Here is a 19,019-nt window from a genome sequence, read left to right on the forward strand (position 1 = left end):
TGTTCTGAGGGCAAAAGGAAGGTGTTCTTGATGTTTTGTACACTCCCTGTATACTTGGAATATGAAGTTGAATCTCCCTTCACCTAAAATGACGTTATTAAGATGATTATGATGATTATTTTGTTCCTGGATACTGCTTATAATTATCGGTTACACAACTATACAATAATTGTACCAGCCCTAAGCATCATGGCTGTTTTGTTTTGGTTCCGTTGACATTTAGCTAGTCCGGTCTGTGTTCTGTTTGTCCTGATACTGTTACGCTTTTTGTTCTATTTTAGTATCACAGCTCTGACCCCTCCAAACACTAGATCCAGTCTGCTGGTGACACATCTCAGATTGATTCTGAAGTTCAACCTCAGACTTTGTCGGTGGCAGCTGAAAATATGTGTGTGAAATGAATAGTCTGCAGCAGCACACGATTTCTCAGTATTCCACCTCTCCTTTTACAGTAGCACTTAATACCTGTCACTACTTCCTGGTTGGTGGGTGTGGTAGAGGTGTGAACACTATTTGGCCGCGATGTGTGTGTGTGCCACTGTTTTTGCAGTACCAATTTAGCTGTGTGATGAGGTGTGCACACATTTGCTCAAGCCAACACTGTTGTAGGGCTGTTTGTACTCTCTGTGTGTGTCTGCTGTTTGATACTGATTGCCTGTATAATGTTAGATCTACAGCTTGTGACAGGAAACCTCTGGGTCTGATTTAGTGCATCATGAAAAGTCATTATGTAGTGTTGGACACAGTGGGTGGTGTGGGGGAAGGTATGTGTGAAGGTGTGTTTTTGAGTCATAGTTGAGATGACATCATGCAGCGCCCGTCATTGCTCATTGGGTGTGGGTTTGCTTGTATGCGTATGCTGGTGTTGTGTATATGCTGTGCAGGCCTGTATTGCTGGGAGGCTGTATATGTTAATCATCACGTTGCATGTGTGCATGTAGTCGAATAACAAAATAGCGCCAACGGTCGTTGCCCTCTCTTATTTGAGTGTTTTTTTGTTTATTTTTTTTCCATTGTTTTCTGGTATTATTTATTACTTCTGTTGTTGTTTTTGACTTGACTCTGTTATTGATGAATGTACTGCGTTGTTGAGGAAGCTAGCACAAGCATTCCACTGCACCTTTTATGCCTGCTGTACACTGACAAATACAATGTTATTTGATGGCGTTTAATAGAGGTCGACCAATTATGCTTTTTCAACGCCGATACCGATTATTGGAGGGCCAAAAAAAGCTGATGCCGATTAATCGGACGTTTTTTAAACATTTATTTGTATTTATTTGTAATAAGGACAATTACAACAATACTGAATGAACACTTATTTTAACTTAATATAATACATCAATAAAATCAATTTATCCTCAAATAAATAATGAAACATGTTCAATTTGGTTTAAATAATGCAAAAACAAAGTGTTGGAGAAGAAAGTAAAAGTGCAATATGTGCCATGTAAGAAAGCTAGTGTTTAAGTTCCTTGCTCAGAACATGAGAACATATGAAAGCTGGTGGTTCCTTTTAACATGAGTCTTCAATATTCCCAGGTAAGAAGTTTTAGGTTGTAGTTATTATAGGAATTATAGGACTATTTTTCTCTATACCATTTGTATTTCATATACCTTTGACTATTGGATGTTTTTATAGGCATTTTAGTATTGGGGGTAACAGTATAGCTTCCATCCCTCTCCTCGCCGCTACCTGGGCTCGAACCAGGAACACATCGACAACAGCCACCCAACAACTACTCCAAGTCTGAGAGCGAGTGACGTTTGAAACGCTATTAGCGCACACCCCGCTAACTAGCTAGCCATTTCACATCGGTTACACCAGCCATCTCGGGAGTTGATAGGCTTGAAGTCATAAACAGCGCAATGCAAGCATTGCGAAGAACTGCTGGCAAAACGCACAAAAGTGCTGTTTGAATGAATGCTTACGTGCCTGCTGGTGCCTACCATCGCTCAGTCAGACTGCTCTATCAATCATAGACTTAGTTATAACATAATAACACACAGAAATACGAGCCTTAGGTCATTAATATGGTCGAATCCAGAAACTATCAGTTCGAAAAAACAAAACGTTTATTCTTTCAGTGAAATACGGAACCGTTCCATATTTTATCTAACGGATGGCATCCCTAAGTCTAAATATTGCTGTTACATTGCACAACCTTCAATGTTATGTCATAATTACATAAAATTCAGGCAAATTAATTTGCAATGAGCCAGGCGGCCCAGACTGTTGCATATACACTGACTCTGCGTGCAATGAACGCAAGAGAAGTGTCACAATTTCACCTGGTTAATATTGCCTGCTAACCTGGATTTATTTTAGCTAAATATGCAGGTGTAAAAATATATACTTCTGTGTGTTGATTTTAAGAAAGGCCTTGATGTTTCTGGTTAGGTACACATTGGAGCAACGACAGTCCTTTTTCGTGAATGCGCACCGCATCGATCATATGCAACGCAGGACACGTTAGATAAACTAGTAATATCATCAAACATGTGTAGTTATAACTAGTGATTATGATTGATTGATTGTTTTTTATAAGATAAGTTTAATGCTAGCTAGCAACTTACCTTGGCTTCTTACTGCATTCGCGTAACAGGCAGGCTCCTCGTGAGGCAGGTGGTTAGAGCGTTGGACTAGTTAACCGTAAGGTTGCAAGATTGAATCCCTGAGCTGACATGGTAAATAATCTGTCGTTCTGCCCCTGAACAGTCAGTTAACCCACCGTTCCTAGGCCGCCATTGAAAGTAAGAATGTGTTCTTAACTGACTTGCCTCGTTAAATAAAGGTGAAATAAGATAAACAGTGCATTGTTGGGCCTATATTGAGTAAGGAGCGTCGGCGGTGGTCTATGAATTTGGAGGAAGCAATGAAAGGCTAGGAGAAGAGGACAGGGGTGGTGGTTCTCTCTCCCTTGTCCTGCTGTACTGAACAATAATAGAGCAGTAGGCTGACAGTCGTGTACAGTGTAATATAGCTGTGCCAGTCGTGTACAGTGTAATATAGCTGTGCCAGTCGTTTACAGTGTAATATAGCTGTGCCAGTCGTTTACAGTGTAATATAGCTGTGCCAGTCGTGTACAGTGTAATATAGCTGTGCCAGTCGTTTACAGTGTAATATAGCTGTGCCAGTCGTTTACAGTGTAATATAGCTGTGCCAGTCGTGTACAGTGTAATATACCTGTGCCAGTCGTGTACAGTGTAATATAGCTGTGCCAGTCGTGTACAGTGTAATATAGCTGTACCAGTCTTGTACAGTGTAATATAGCTGTGCCAGTCTTGTACAGTGTAATATAGCTGTACCAGTCTTGTACAGTGTAATATAGCTGTGCCAGTCTTGTACAGTGTAATATACCTGTGCCAGTCGTGTACAGTGTAATATAGCTGTGCCAGTCTTGTACAGTGTAATATAGCTGTGCCAGTCTTGTACAGTGTAATATACCTGTGCCAGTCGTGTACGTGTAATATAGCTGTGCCAGTCGTGTACAGTGTAATATAGCTGTGCCAGTCGTGTACAGTGTAATGTAGCTGTACCAGTCTTGTACAGTGTAATATAGCTGTGCCAGTCGTGTACAGTGTAATATACCTGTGCCAGTCGTGTACAGTGTAATATAGCTGTACCAGTCTTGTACAGTGTAATATAGCTGTACCAGTCGTGTACAGTGTAATATAGCTGTACCAGTCTTGTACAGTGTAATATAGCTGTGCCAGTCGTGTACGTGTGATATAGCTGTGCCAGTCTTGTACAGTGTAATATAGCTGTGCCATTCTTGTACAGTGTAATATAGCTGTGCCAGTCGTGTACAGTGTAATATAGCTGTACCAGTCGTGTACAGTGTAATATAGCTGTGCCAGTCGTGTACGTGTGATATAGCTGTGCCAGTCTTGTACAGTGTAATATAGCTGTGCCAGTCTTGTACAGTGTAATATAGCTGTGCCAGTCGTGTACAGTGTAATATACCTGTGCCAGTCGTGTACAGTGTAATATAGCTGTGCCAGTCGTGTACAGTGTAATATAGCTGTGCCAGTCGTGTACAGTGTAATATAGCTGTGCCAGTCGTGTACAGTGTAATATAGCTGTGCCAGTCGTGTACAGTGTAATATAGCTGTGCCAGTCGTGTACGTGTGATATAGCTGTGCCAGTCGTGTACAATATGAAGCAGGCCAGTTGTGCAGGCTGTAAATCCCCTCTCTTGCTGGGCTGTGGGTGTGACAGGCAGACCACTCTGTGACGCGGTCCCCCATAGCCATGGTTTTATGGGAGGTACAGCAGCAGACCTAATCACTTAAAGGATCTGGTGGCAACGGGGGTGTGAGCTCATGCTCTGGAAGTGTGGCAGACATGATGGATGTTGCAGAGTGCTCTCTGGACAGCAGTGGTTCTATAGGCCTCTGCTTCACCACACTCATACAGCCCTATTCTGTTATACAGGGACCTGCATCGTCACCCACCCACCAGGCTCTACCTGCTCTTTGTTCTCTCTCTGGTTTCCTCTTTGTCCCTCTACTGCTAGGAGATGGAAACCATTTTACTTCTACTCAACACCTCAGCTCCATCTTCAGTTGGTTGACTGTCCTTTTGATATCTTGTTATTTTTAAATCTTATTTCCCTCAAGCAGAACCAACCAAGAAGCCAGTTATAGCTGGTTTATCAGGTTAAGGCGGCACCCTGTGTAATGTCTTCTCCTTTCGCTCAAAGCCCCTCTTGAGTGCTGCTGCGGCAGTATAAGGGTCTTTCTAGCTCCAAGGCAACTAACTACCTGGTGAATTTCTCTGGGAAATTGCAAGCGAAAGACTGATTCCTTTTGTTTCTGGGTTAGAGTGAGATTCCTGTGGTGTTCCCATATATCTGAAGCCCTGTGTGGATGTCCTGGAGGTAGAGTCTCCTCCTTTTAACCAGGGTAAAGTGTCCCTCCCAGCCTTTCTGCTGAATTAAAATGGCATCACCTCTAATATGCCAGCTGTCTCCCTGGGAGGAGGTCCGTCCCCATGGTAGCTGGCTCTCTGCTGTTAGCTCTGCTGCAGGGGAGACACTAGCCTTGCTTATGCATCTCATTGACTTAATCGTAGCCCCACTTTGATTTTCCATGCGAAGGCACACAACCTTTTTATGTTAATCACCGCAAAGCTCCACATCGTTCCAGAACGCGTAATGAAACTAAAATGTTATATTTTATGAACCTCAGGCTACTTTAATTGTCTATGCGCTCATTTTTTAAGCTTCAGTGAATTTCTAGGCCTTTTCTCTACATTTTCTTTAACCCCCAATGTGTGATGAAGTTCCTAATGGCAAGGCCTTTGGCAAGTTTGAGAAACAACGCACAGCAATTTTCCTTCATTGTGTGCAACTGCAAGCCATTAGACTCACGAGTCTAACATGACCAGCACTGCCTCAGTCATTTGGGTGACAGTGATCTTAATTAGAGAATACATTTATTTTTTATTTTTTAAAGCTTCATAATTCAAGCATCATTGCACTGTAATGCCTCAGTCGAGCCTTTTCATTGTGCCTAACTGCCGAGAAGCATGTATTCATTTTGTAACACATCCTGTCTGTCTTTTTTTATTTATTATTGTTCGGCCATGCCCCATTATTCTATAATGGCCACACTGGCTCCTACAACAGTGACCGGACCTATTTGAGAAGCGGCAATGATAGAAGGTTAATGACGTGTAATTGGATGAGCACTTTCTCTCGCTCCCTCTCTCCTACAGCCTTTGACGATGGCCCGCTAATCTGCCTTGTTTCCCTCCCTAAACGGAGTCATCTTGTCATTTTGGATTAGCCATATTCCTTTCGTCACACAGATTAAGATAAATACTCTGTCATCATCTCTCCTGCATTCTCTCTACCTTCCTATTCAATTCGTCCTGTAATTATTTTCTAATCTTTAATTAAATTTTTTCAAGGCAGCACACACATTTACAAATCTCCTAAACTTAGAATTTTACCACGTTACTTTTCTTTTTAGTGTGTCCTCACTTACGTCTAGACCTGTCAGATTGATACCTGTCAGATTGATACCTGTCAGATTGATACCTGTCAGATTGATACCTGAGGAAACCACAGTGAATGTCACGTTCTGCTCACTCGTAGTCAATCAGTTGAAGGGTCAGCCAATTAAAAAGCTCTTCTCCTGGACTAGGTTATATCACGCATACTAATAGAGAAAATGGCCAGTTTTTGTGATGCAACTCTGGATAGAAACAATGACCTTTTTGTACCATGACCTAGGCTGTTAATGCTTCATAAGAAGCCTTAGTCTAGATGTCACCACACCAAACAATATCATTAACTTGAGCTTGTAATCCCTCTCATCGTTAGTAATAACAGGCAGTCTCTTGTTTTGGTACAACAGGATCATCAGCTACTTCCCTCCCTCTTCACCGCTCTTCATTCTCTACCTATGACAACTCATACTGTACAGGGAAGGAAGCTGTGCATGGTTGTAATCCATTGCTAGTGTCCAGTGGACATCATGTCGAGGCTAGATGTTACCAGACAGGCAGTGTGTTCCATCAGGCCTACACTTGACAGGGTGTGCGTGGCACTCTGGGTTTCCTTGCCATGTAAAAACTGGCAGCGTTTGCTCTTGTACAACAAAACATGCTTTTAACTCCATCCATAGTTCCAACAGGGATTTGAACAAGTTATTTCTGTGCTCCGTCTGAATTAAAGATGAACATGACCCCAGCGATCTTCCCTCTCCCCGCCACCGATGCTAACTCTGTTCTTTATTTAGAGGCGGTGGTGCAGTGCAGCGTAGGCTAACGAGATCTCACGACTGTGTCACTGCATGTCGGCTACTTTGCACTGGCCTGACGTGGAAGCTACTTGACCAGAGTGCACATTACCCTCATGTCAGGAGAGGTGGGCTGGATGTAGCAGGGGGGGGCTCCACTCTGAATGTGTGGTGTGACTTATCTCCCAGGCTGCACTGCTTCAGATGCCTCAGGGTGTTGTGATGACTGGGTTGACTGGCTGAGTTACTGTATTAGTGCCCTGTCAGGGCCAGCCACTCCAGGCATTGAAGAGATAAAGAGTGAATGGAAGTTGACTCCTCTTCGTCCTCATGCTCTTGTTGTGTTTTCTCCGTCATCACTTGGTTTATGACCTCTCTGTGCTGTGTTCCTGAGGAAGTCTAGTGTCTGGCAGGGCTGTAGAAGTGACTAACAGAATGACTTATGAATACAGTCGACGGGGCCTCTTGCTCTGTGATTTATGGCCCAGGGGTTACCAGCATGTGGAACTCGAGGGACCAACGTTCGCTTGACGATGCAAATGAGTCTGTTTAAACATTGGTGTTAATTTAGTGTCACTTTATTTGTATTTATATAAATAGCACCAGCAGTCACGTCTCCATTTCGATATTTTATCACCTCTACAGAAATACTGATTCATGGTGTCTGGTAGATGACCCCCCTGGTTTGAAAGCCGTGCTCAGTGATTCTGACCCCACCGCTCTCCTGTTCTCCCTCAGGCCTGCCACTGCTGCTCCAGGATCTCGCCCTGCCTCTGCTGCAGCCAGGCCAGCCACAGCCAGCACAGCCAAGAGCTCCACATCCACAGCCAAGCCTGGCACCCCCACGGCTAAAACCACCTCCACCACTCCCAGACCAGCTTCTGCCAAAGCCGTCTCTACAACACCCTCAGCTGGACGGACCCCAACATCACAGCCCTCAAAAACTCCCATCAAGAAAGGTAAGAGGGGACATCAGTTTTGGTTCAATTTAAAAAAGAAAAAATTACAAAGGTTTTAGCTTTTTATTACTAGCATTACATGTTATTACATTATTCAAAATATATCTTTGTTAAATATTAGATCATTTGTTCATCATAATTAAGTTTCCAACCCTTGTCCTTTTCCTCTTCACAAACGTCTGCTTGTGTTATACATTTCCTCCAGATGTTACCAAATCAGCCACCAAGAAGCCTGCAGCGGCTCCTCTCACTCGTACCTCACCAGCCAAGACCACCAAACCTGAGACTCCCAAATCAGCCTCCGCATCCAAGCCAGACTCCACCCCCAAGAAGCCGGCTGCCAGCAGCAAGGCTGCAGACACCAAGAAGACTCCAAGCAAGCCCACGCCTTCAAAGGATGTCAGTGCTGGCCCCAAGACCCCTAGTACCAAGCCAGCAGGGAAGGCTTCCACCCCTAAGAAGACTGTGGGCAGCAACACCCCCATGGCAGTAAAGCGTGGCCCCAAACCCACAACGGCGTCAGAGCCTGCGACTGAAACTGGTGAGACCCAGGACGCCGCTGTTGCTGCTGCCATAGCTGCAGCTTCCTCGGCTGCTGTATTCTCCATGGCAACCTCGGAAGAAGCAGTGGTGGCTGCAGTCCCAGAGGAGAAGGAGACTGTGCCCCCTCAGGCCAGCCAGCCAAAGGAGACCCCAGAGGCCTTTATCTCTCAGCTGTCAGCTCAGCTGGACCTGGTCCACCTGGAAGAGCCAGCAGACACAGTGTCTCCCCTGGGCACCACAGTCATGTCTCCTCCACGCTCCCCCACCGGGCCCATGTCTCCGGTCAGGGAGCCTCAGAATGCCTCTGCTCTGCTGGACATGCACGTCCAGCCAGAACCCAGGTCCCAGAGCCAGTCTGCCATGGCTCCACAGAGTCCAGTCCAGGAGGAGGTGATTTTCCAGCCAGACTCCTGGGCCCAGAACCAGTCTGCCATGTCTCCACAGAGCCCGGTCCAGGAGGAGGTGATTTTCCAGCCAGACTCCTGCGCCCAGAACCAGTCTGCCATGTCTCCACAGAGCCCGGTCCAGGAGGAGGTGAAGGTCCAGCCAGACTCCTCGGCCCAGAACCAGTCTGCCATGTCTCCACAGAGCCCGGTCCAGGAGGAGGTGATATTCCAGTCAGACTCCTGCGCCCAGAACCAGTCTGCCATGTCTCCACAGAGCCCGGTCCAGGAGGAGGTGAAGGTCCAGCCAGACTCCTCGGCCCAGAACCAGTCTGCCATGTCTCCACAGAGCCCAGTCCAGGAGGAGGTGAAGGTCCAGCCAGACACCTGGGCCCAGAACCAGTCTGCCATGTCTCCACAGAGCCCTGTCCAGGAGGAGGTGAAGGTCCAGCCAGACACCTGGGCCCAGAACCAGTCTGCCATGTCTCCACAGAGCCCTGTCCAGGAGGAGGTGAAGGTCCAGCCAGACTCCTGGGCCCAGAACCAGTCTGCCATGTCTCCACAGAGCCCTGTCCAGGAGGAGGTGAAGGTCCAGCCAGACTCCTGGGCCCAGAACCAGTCTGCCATGTCTCCACAGAGCCCGGTCCAGGAGGAGGTGAAGGTCCAACCAGACTCCTGGGCCCAGAACCAGTCTGCTATGTCTCCACAGAGCCTGGTCCAGGAGGAGGTGAAGGTCCAGCCAGACTCCTGGGCCCAGAACCAGTCTGCCATGTCTCCACAGAGCCTGGTCCAGGAGGAGGTGAAGGTCCAGCCAGATGAGCAGCAGGAGGACCTCCTCATGCCCTCCTCTTCAGCCCCTCCTGCGTTCAGCATGATGTCTCAGCCCATGGATGAGTTCACCACAGGGGTCCTGGTCTCTCCCTCTCAGGACCAGGAGGAGGCAGTGGAGAAGGCAGATGAGGAGATCAACGAAGATGATGACAATGATGACAATGAGGATGAGGAGAGGACGGTGGGAAAACCGACATCACTGTTTGAGGAGTCCAAGCCTGCAGGCTTCGGTGATGCCACCAGTTGGCATGGGGATGACCTCTTGTCAGGGATGGACTCTGAGGATGTGAGCAGTATGAGCAGCCGCCTGCAGGGGTCGTCAGAGATTAGCAGCACCCAGCACACGGGCCTGCTACAGGGTACCCAGAGCTCCGACGCCCTGGTAGACTCCAGCCTCAAGGGCTCCGAGGGAGAAGGGGCCTTCATGTGCTCCCCCGATGTGGAGACCCTGGCCAACGAGGAGGAAGATAAGGAAGAGGATAGGAAAGTGTGCAAGCCGACATCACAATTTGATATGAGTAGCTCTCAGCCCTCTGAGGAGGCAAAGCCTGCAGGCTTCGGTGGTGCCACCAGTTGGCATGGGGATGACCTCTTGTCAGGGATGGACTCTGAGGATGTGAGCAGTATGAGCAGCCGCCTGCAGGGGTCGTCAGATATTAGCAGCACCCAGCACACGAGCCTGCTGCAGGGTACCCAGAGCTCCGACGCCCTGGTAGACTCCAGCCTCAAGGGCTCCGAAGGAGAAGGGACCTTCATGTGCTCCCTCGATGTGGAGACCCTGGCCATCGAGGAGGAGGAAGATGAGGAAGAGGATAGGAAAGTGTGCAAGCCGACATCACTGTTTGACATGAGTAGCTCTCAGCCCTCTGAGGAGGCCAAGCCTGCAGGCTTCGGTGGTGCCACCAGTTGGCATGGGGATGACCTCTTGTCAGGGATGGACTCTGAGGATGTGAGCAGTATGAGCAGCCGCCTGCAGGGGTCGTCAGAGATTAGCAGCACCCAACACACGGGCCTGCTGCAGGGTACCCAGAGCTCTGACGCCCTGGTAGACTCCAGTCTCAAGGGCTCCGAGGGAGAAGGGGCCTTCATGTGCTCCCCCGATGTGGAGACCCTGGCCATCGAGGAGGAGCGAGTTGATGTTGATGATATGGACTTGAGCTCAGAGCGGGCAGTGGACCACCGGAAGGTGTGTCAGCAGGAGGATGAGGAGGAGGAGGATGATGAAGATGTGGAGATGCCCAGCGAAGGGGTGACGGAGAGTGGACTGGAGAGCTGTGGGAACGCAGACGAGGACGACTACACAGAGGAGGACCGCTTGGATAACCTCAGCCGTTCGCCCATCCCACCTTCCTCAGCCTGGGGTCAGACAAACCCCTTCACTGACCCCTGGGCCCAGCCCCACCTCTCCTCCCCCCACACCGCCTCCAGCCCCCTGTCTGACCACGGGTCTGACGGCCCTGAGACGTCCACCCAGTCCTCTGCCCAGGCCTGGTTGGATCTCAGTGCCCCCTCTCTGATGCTCCAGTCAGAGCAGCCCTCAGAGCCCCAGTCTGCCCCTGAGGAGATGGAGAGCTCCGCCCCAGTGGAGGCCTCTGCTCCCCCAGGACCCCATGCTGTGGGCATGTCTCAGTCCAGCACCCTGAGTGGCACGGCCCTGGCCGTCCACAGCAGCAGTGAAACCAGCACTCCCGAGGAGCTCCGTGACTATGACAGCAGCTCCGGGGTGGAGTCACGCTCTGACAAGCAGCAGACTCCTGTGCCATCCAATGTGCAGCCTGACCTGGAGCAGGACTTGGGCATCCATCTGGAGCGAGGTGACGAGGAGGAGGAGGCTGAGACGCTCCCTGCTGACGAGGTCCTGGGAGCAGGCCCTCCTACTGCCCCCGCCTCTGCCCCCTCCTCCCCCTCCACCTCGGGAGACGAGGCCAGCGACATGGAGGGTGAGATGCAGATCAACGACCCAGATGTCCCCGTCACCATGGATGACCGTGCTGAGTTCGACAGCCCACCGTCCGCCTGTATCCTGCCTGCCCTGGAAGAGGAGGTGGTGGAGGTGCTGGCCGGAGAAGGAGAGGAGGACGGGGGTGGCGGCACGCCCCAGTCTGCCAACTCAGTGGCGTCTTACGGCTTTGACTGCACCATGTCCAACTCCAACGCCCACTCCACTGCCGAGAGCTGCGGTAAGAGCCCCGGCATCTTCTCCCTGGAGAACGAGGACCAGTTGCCCGAGGAGGCCAAGGACCCCTCCCTCATCAAGGAGCTGACCCTGCCTGCAGCGGCCGCCCAGTCAGAGGAGCTGCTGGGAGGCCCTGTAGACCTGCTGCCCCTGGGCCAGCCTGGGGACCAGCACCACTACATGCTGGGGGGGAAGATGGATGCTGACGACCTGGAGGCCAACACCCTGGAGGACACCCTCCGCCTGGGGCCCCAGCATGCCGGGGAGGCCAGCGAGGGCCAGCCACCCTACTACTCTGCTATATGCGATAAGACTGATAGCTTTCTGGCAGGTAACGTATAAGTCCCTACCCCTGGAATGCACCTTCTCGCACCCCTCCCCCCTTGTTGTTCTTAGTTTTTCTCTCGAGGTGGGTTAGATGGTTTAGAAAAACAAGCAAATGATGGTAGGAAACAAAAAGCAAGGGGAACGAAAAAGACTGTAGATCAGTGAAGCCTCCCTCTTTCATACTACTATTATGGTTATGAATGTATGGCACTACTTTATGTACAATAGCTACTAGCTACCATTTTCTATTAGAATGTTCTTTTTAAGTAACACTCCGTAACCCCTGAGGGGGCATTGACTGACTGGTCCGTTGGGACAAAGCTCTTTAAAGAAAAGGAGTAAAAGGAGAATGGACTCTACCTACATGTGTATTTATCCTACTGTTTTTACCAAACAAATGTCATTTATTATTTTTTTGTACTTGTTTTGTTGGAACCCGGTCCTCCCTCCCCTATGTACACGCTCCATTTGATCCTGCACCGTAGAGATAACCTACTCTCTTTTTCTACAAGTTTGTCGTTTTGCTTTCAACACCATTTTAGTATCGAATAAAGGCTAGATATTTAACATGGCTTTCCTCCCCTTACAGTTTTCTTAAGGCCCATATGAGAGTGTTCGATTTGAAGTTTGTCTAGTTTTAATTTGTGCTACAGGAAGTGTGCCTCTCCCTGCATAGATTATTGTGGCAAGTGACGTTGTCATGTACAGTGTGTTTTGAGGCATCTGTTTTAAGTGGTCATGCTTCATGCCTCTCTTAGTTGATCATTTGTGCTTCAGAACCAACTAACAACTATTTCTGGGGAAAAAACCTGCATTCCTCTGCATTTAGAATGACGCTCACTGAAAACGCTTTTCTCACTGAAACGCTTTTAGTGATATTGGATATTTCAACTTGCATGTACTAACACTGAACTTGTATCTGATTAAACCATTATACACTAGGGATGTTCATAAATGAATGGTTCACGCTAAGTAGGTTTTTCAAAATTCCATTAAACATCATTGCAAGGCATGTTGTTCCTGTTTCTTGTTATTTCCCATTAGCGTAGCATGTCTCAATTGTTGTCTAGGTCAGTTTTATGTATTTAAATGACATCACTGTCCTCACCATGGGAATCACTTCCCACCAGGAAGTGAAGTTTTATCTGTGGAATGGTGTTGATGCTCAATGGAATTTTGGTTAGGAGGCAATCCACCTGGTGTCCCATACCCTGTTTTCCAGCATGTATATGTTTCTCTCTGACCTCCATGGATTCAACGCAGACCAACACCACATTTGTAAATGTCCTTGGTAGGTGGTAGTCCCCAAACAGACACCAGGGAAGACTCCTGCTCCTTCACTCTGCGACGTGAAGCTCAAACCTGCCTGTATCCTCCCGAATGCTCCACCCAACACACACACACACACACACACACATATATAATGGCATTACCCCACACCCACCTGAATGTGTCTTAAGAAGAAGCTGAAGCGGATGAGAGATCTGACTCCATCCTGCCTGCTCCTGCTCATTCAAGACAAGGAAAGCCCTTGGATCCCTATGTTTGTCAGTACTGAAATCAGAGCATCCCTTGTTCCTCCTCTCCTACCTTCTGCACCATTATGGTCTTCCTAAACAAAACAAAAAAAGACAGATTTGGCATTTTGCACAGTAGGCCTATCATGAACATACAGGCGTCTCATGATGTTGCTTTGGGAACGCTCTGTTGCATGTATAGTACTGTACGTGTCTGTTGGGACACCATGGCTGCCCTTGAGTAAGGCATGGTCAGTGTTGAGGTACACGTTTTGGTAATTAGCCGAGCAGGTCCCAGGGGCATCCTTGTATTGGCTGAGTTGATTTTTTATGTGGGATAGAATGCGTTTCAAAGCAGGCAGGTGTATGTTGTGACCCCACACATATGAAGAAACCATATGGTTGGTCAAAAACTTTTTCATCAGAGTAGTTTATGATTTAATTCTTAAGTAAAATGGTTAATCCCTTGTTCCCCATTTTCTTTGTCTAGTCCCTGGCTTGTCAGGTCTTCCATGTTAATTCTCATGTTATCAAAATCTAGCCTTTATGTGGAGATATTTCCCTGGGACATTTTTAAATGTGTCAATTCACATTTGGATTAATGGTGGTTAAATGCCAGATCATAGAGACAGGGGAGATTAATTGCTCCTAGTCATGTGATCTTTATCCCTTATTATGGCTACATATAGTTCTGAGTTTCAGGCCAGCATCTTGAGGGCAAAGACTTAAGTCAAAACGATTACCAACAATGTTGCGCACCACTTTATTACATTGTATGAATGGGTTGCAAATTGATGTAAATTACCTAAACTCTGACGCAATTACGTGAGATTTTAGTTCTGGGTTTCCGGGGTTACAATTACCAGACACATATGGGAAAGCGATTACATTTAAGATGTGATTGGCCACTGCTGTTACATCTGTTTAGCTAATGTCCTGTCCCATGTCAGGAACTGTCTGAAATGTTGTATTATATTAAATGTATAGACATGTACTGTAGTTGTTGATAAATCCATGAAGTGTCTCCACAATTTAACAATTGTAGTTCAACCTCAACTCAATGTCAACTTCATAACCTTTTTCCCAAATGATTTGAGAGCAAACTCTAGACCTCATTTGACTCTAGTACTGATAGTCTATATAGTAGATGGGTTATGTAATATGTATTAGATTAGGTCCTAGATGTTGGCAAGTACTCCAATCAGACAGATGTCATGTTAATGAGTCATTGCATGTTCCAATAAGTTAAGGGATGATTTAGGATGAGTCTAGGATGCATGCCATCCTCTGTACTCGTTTTCCACTACTCAGTCGCTATTACCCTCGGGGACATTTGAAGCCAGACCACAAAGATTCGATGTGACGGTCTGATCAGTAAGAATTTGATATGTCCTTCCACACCACAAATGTATACCCAAAAATAACAGAATACAACAACTGTTAGGTTTGTTATAACACTTAGATGAGCCAATATATAACAGAATAGTAAACAGTGGTCAAACACTTCATTTATTTGTCCTTTTTCAACTGATCGAGACAGGTTTCTGTTTGTGTTTGCTTTATTCCTTTGTGTAAAGACGTCAATCCCTCAGCACATCCCTCGTTTTGCTTTACGTCTTCCCTCCACTCCTTTTGATTCTTCTCCTTGAATCCTCTGGCCCTGGATGCTGTCCTACCCCTCCTTTTTGGTGCATGCGTCTCTAACGCACATCCCAAGTTATCTTGACTGTCTAGCAGGAGGTCCCAAGAGTGACGAAGATGAGACCGAAGAGTCCCACCAGTCACAACAGAAGCAGAGAGAGCCACCCGTGGGCCTAAGGGAGGAGGACCACATCCAGCTTCCTCCTCATCTCGTAGTGAACGGCCACTACATCGCAGAGCAGCAGTGCAACAGGAGACCCTCCGACACCACCTCCAGGTCCCTCCAGTCTGCAGCTGTAGCCAACGGTCAGCTGCGCAGGCTGAAGCAGCACCAGAAGCACTTGAGAGAGCGGCAGGAGCAGGAGAGGCAGAAGAGGCAGTGGCTAGAGGAGGAGTGTCTGAGGCAGGAGCAGCAGATGCAGCTAGAAAGGCAGCGTCGGGAGCTCCTCCAGCTCCAACTCCAGCAGCAGCAGCAGGAGCACAGACACCGCCGCCAGGTGCTGCAGTGGCAGCTAGAGTTGGAGCAACAACTCAAACAACAGCTCAGACAGCAGCAGAAACAACAGCAGCAGCAGCAGCAGTTGAGGAGTCCGTCTGCAGTCATGCTCTCCCCATCCTCTGGGCTATGCACCATCTATGAGGCCATGGAAACCAGCGAGGAGGAGGACGAGGGTCAGGAAAGAAAGCAGAACAGAGAGAGGGAAACAAAGATGCAGCAGGAGAAGTGGACATCCAAGCAGACCTGGCCAGAGTCACGCCAGCAGGGGCAGCGTCCCATTCCTCCAACGGACCTGGACTGGAGCAAGAAGGTGGACATCGTCCAGCAGCTCATCAACCAAACCCTGCTGCTGTCCGGGGACAGGGGTTGCCCCCCTCTGCTCCTGCTGCCTGTGGGGAGCGGGGGCACCCTGAGCCCCCTGGAGAGCAGCATGTGGCCCAACCTGCTGCCCCCGCTCAGTCCCCCCTCTGCCACTGTCACCTCTGTCAGCAGCTACTCCCCAGACAGCCAGGGCAGCTCCCCCCAGGGAGACTGGACCGTGGTGGAGCTGGAGACACAGCACTGAAAGCCAGGGAAGGAGGAGGACACACCACTCATCACTGTCATATCTATGCACTGCATACTGTATTCACACGACACAAGTTGGCACTGCATCTCCACACTATAAATTCATGACATGGGCCAACATAACAGTGAGGTACACTGATTAAACCACACCACGTCACAAAAAGAGCATGCTATACATTCTAACTTCATATCTACATAGAAATCCACATTCACTGTATTGTAAAAATAATATTCAGAGAATGCTATATATTAACACTCTTCATCAGTAGAGAATTAAGAATGGCACAGCTCCCATTGGTACTGCATCTAATATACTGTAATAATACACATAGGATTACTATATATATATTTTGTATTTTATCTCTGTATTGCTTTGAATCAAAACCCAAATTTGATTAACTGTATAGTATGAACCTTATTCTGGGCGATAGTTATGACAAAGTGCACTTGTTAATTATTTTAAATGTTACAGGTAAGTGGGACTAGATTAGACTTGGTTGTGTTAAATTATTATCAGCTTCAAATCCTCAGAGAAGCTGTTTTGTATGTGGAGAAAATACTGCTGCTAGCTACGGTCTGGACCAAATGGACTGCTTTGAATTGACGCAATCCTTTGTAGGAGAACACCCTTTTAAGGAGAGAGCAATGTCTCAAAATAATTGGGCTGTCAATCACACAGGAAAAGAGGGAGGGTGAGAGTAGGATGTCCTTGTTCTGCTCTGCCTTTCACAGTGGTTGTGAGGGGATTGGTGGAAGCGGGGGGGGGGGGTCACCCTGCATTCCAAAGCTATAACCTCATTTCTTGTGTTGGCCTTTATTCAATGGGTTTCCAAGGTTACAAATGATGTCATGATAGAGAAGTCTGAGACAGCGACAATACCACACAGTGAGAGCACAACACTCAGAGCACTGATAAAAATGTAACAAACTGTTCAGAGAATTACATCAACATTCATTGCCCTTTATTAAATACGCCCCAGGAGACGGAGTTATTTGCAGTAGTGATGAGGCAATGTTGTGAGATGGGAAACTGGATATGAAGTGTTGGAAGGACTTTAACATTGTACTAAATAAGTGCTGTGTTTGACCAATGCCATAATGGCTTAACGGAGGGGGAAACTAGGTTCCTAAAGCCTCAAACTTGCATACATGTTGGCTACATTTGTCAAATGAATATCCTTCATCTATCTCAGTCATGTCAACCGTTGATCTATCAACAAATTTATTTGATCTGTGAGCCACCTGTCTCTGTTTTGGAGTTTTGAATACTCATGCAGTTTTGATTCCTGCTTGTATTACTTTGGTGTCAGGTCTACTACAGTATGTCATGTATGTACATCCTACTTGGGAAGGCTACAAAATGTCTGGGTAGGGTTTCAGTCGGGATGTAAAATTTGATACATTTTTTGTTAATACATTTTATATAATTCTACTGTTATGTGCAATCAGAAATGTATGGTGAATTGTGCAATATGAGTAATATCAGTTGCACATCATTTAGTTTAGATTTCATGAGAATTGTTGTTTATTTATGCAAGTTTGTTCTAATTTTAGCATCTATACAGATATATGTAGTATCTATAAATGTTTTGTTTGCATTCATTATTAAAGGCTTATACTGTATGTCCTCTTTTAGTTCCGTTTGTAAATAGAGGTAGATGAACACTGCCACCTAACGGTTGAGTTAGACTACTGTAAATAAATACTGTAACCCATGTAATCGGTCTTTATCCATGATCAGTACCGTAGGATATACAATATTAGTATTGTGCAAGCACATCTATGAAACTATTTTGACAGGTAGGCTAATATTTTTTAAAAGTATATCTGTATGTATCCACATGGTGATATTATAAATGTATGTGATGCTGTGTATGACAACTTATTTCAGTTTGAATGCAGCATTTGTTAAAGGATATTTATGTAATACATTGTCCTTTAAACCGGTGGTGTCTAACTCATTTTGCCCTTGGGCCGTATTCGGTCTTCACTGAGGTCCGGAGGGACGCGTTAAAAATGTATTATTTGCTTGAAGAAAATAGTCCAGGGACCATAAATGCTTGAATTCTTCGCTGTCTAGCTTTCGTTTCAACTACTGTTATCAAGCTGGACAGAGTGAAGAGCCTATACATGTACATCCATTTTCATTTCTACAGTTTTGATTTGGTTTTAGACCTTTCAAAAAACTATTTCCCCCCACCAAAAACAAACTCGTAGTGTATTTGAGGTTTTATAAAGACTTCTGAAGTTTGTAATTTCCACTCTGAAATGTCAGATTAGATTTTCCCTTATGTGAAATATCAATTTGAATTATAATCCACATAATTCACATTTCCTGTTGCCATAGGATTATTTTCCTGTTGTAGCAAACTGTCTCAAATGAAGATCCTACATCTGTATAGACATGACTGGCCATCATCAAATATTATAGTTCAAATAATCACCAGAGGCATACTATTAAGTACATTATAGGCCTAATCAGAGTTTGGAAAATCTAATATTATTTTCAAGCTCCTCCTCCTTCCTCTTGATCAATTTTGCTACAAGGATTTGATTATTAAACTGGTGCTATTAAATTGTGTTTGTAGACTGTGATAGGCCTACTGTATGGTAATTCACTATTTAAGATCATTTTTAGGCTTATACATGTATCATTAAGTATGTTTAATATAACCATAATAAAGAAATAAAATGACTTTCAACTAGCTCTTCCTATTTTTTGTTATTTTGCAACCAGGTTGGCAATGGCAACAAACAGCATAACCTACTGTGAAAGACTGATGCCATGTAGTCTCTCTTGTCTTGACAGAGGGGTTGCCTCCACTG

General features: G+C 46.5%; 1 protein-coding gene across 3 annotated transcripts in view; it reads left to right on the forward strand.

The window, feature by feature from the left end:
• LOC139421382 (platelet binding protein GspB-like) overlaps positions 1–12,981 on the forward strand; it is a 33,328-nt gene extending 20,347 nt beyond the window's left edge. For 2 of the 3 annotated variants that reach the window (XM_071172221.1, XM_071172223.1), the window contains 2 exons: positions 7,489–7,709; positions 7,915–12,981. In XM_071172221.1, coding sequence (XP_071028322.1) covers positions 7,489–7,709; positions 7,915–11,984 — 4,291 coding nt within the window. In that variant the 3' untranslated portion in view covers positions 11,985–12,981. The remainder of the gene's footprint in view (positions 1–7,488; positions 7,710–7,914) is intronic. The other variant, XM_071172224.1, reaches the window with a different exon arrangement.
• Positions 12,982–19,019: the final 6,038 nt, after the last annotated feature.

Source organism: Oncorhynchus clarkii, chromosome 12 (genome assembly GCF_045791955.1).
Source record: "Oncorhynchus clarkii lewisi isolate Uvic-CL-2024 chromosome 12, UVic_Ocla_1.0, whole genome shotgun sequence".
NCBI classification, from domain to species: Eukaryota; Metazoa; Chordata; class Actinopteri; order Salmoniformes; family Salmonidae; genus Oncorhynchus; species Oncorhynchus clarkii.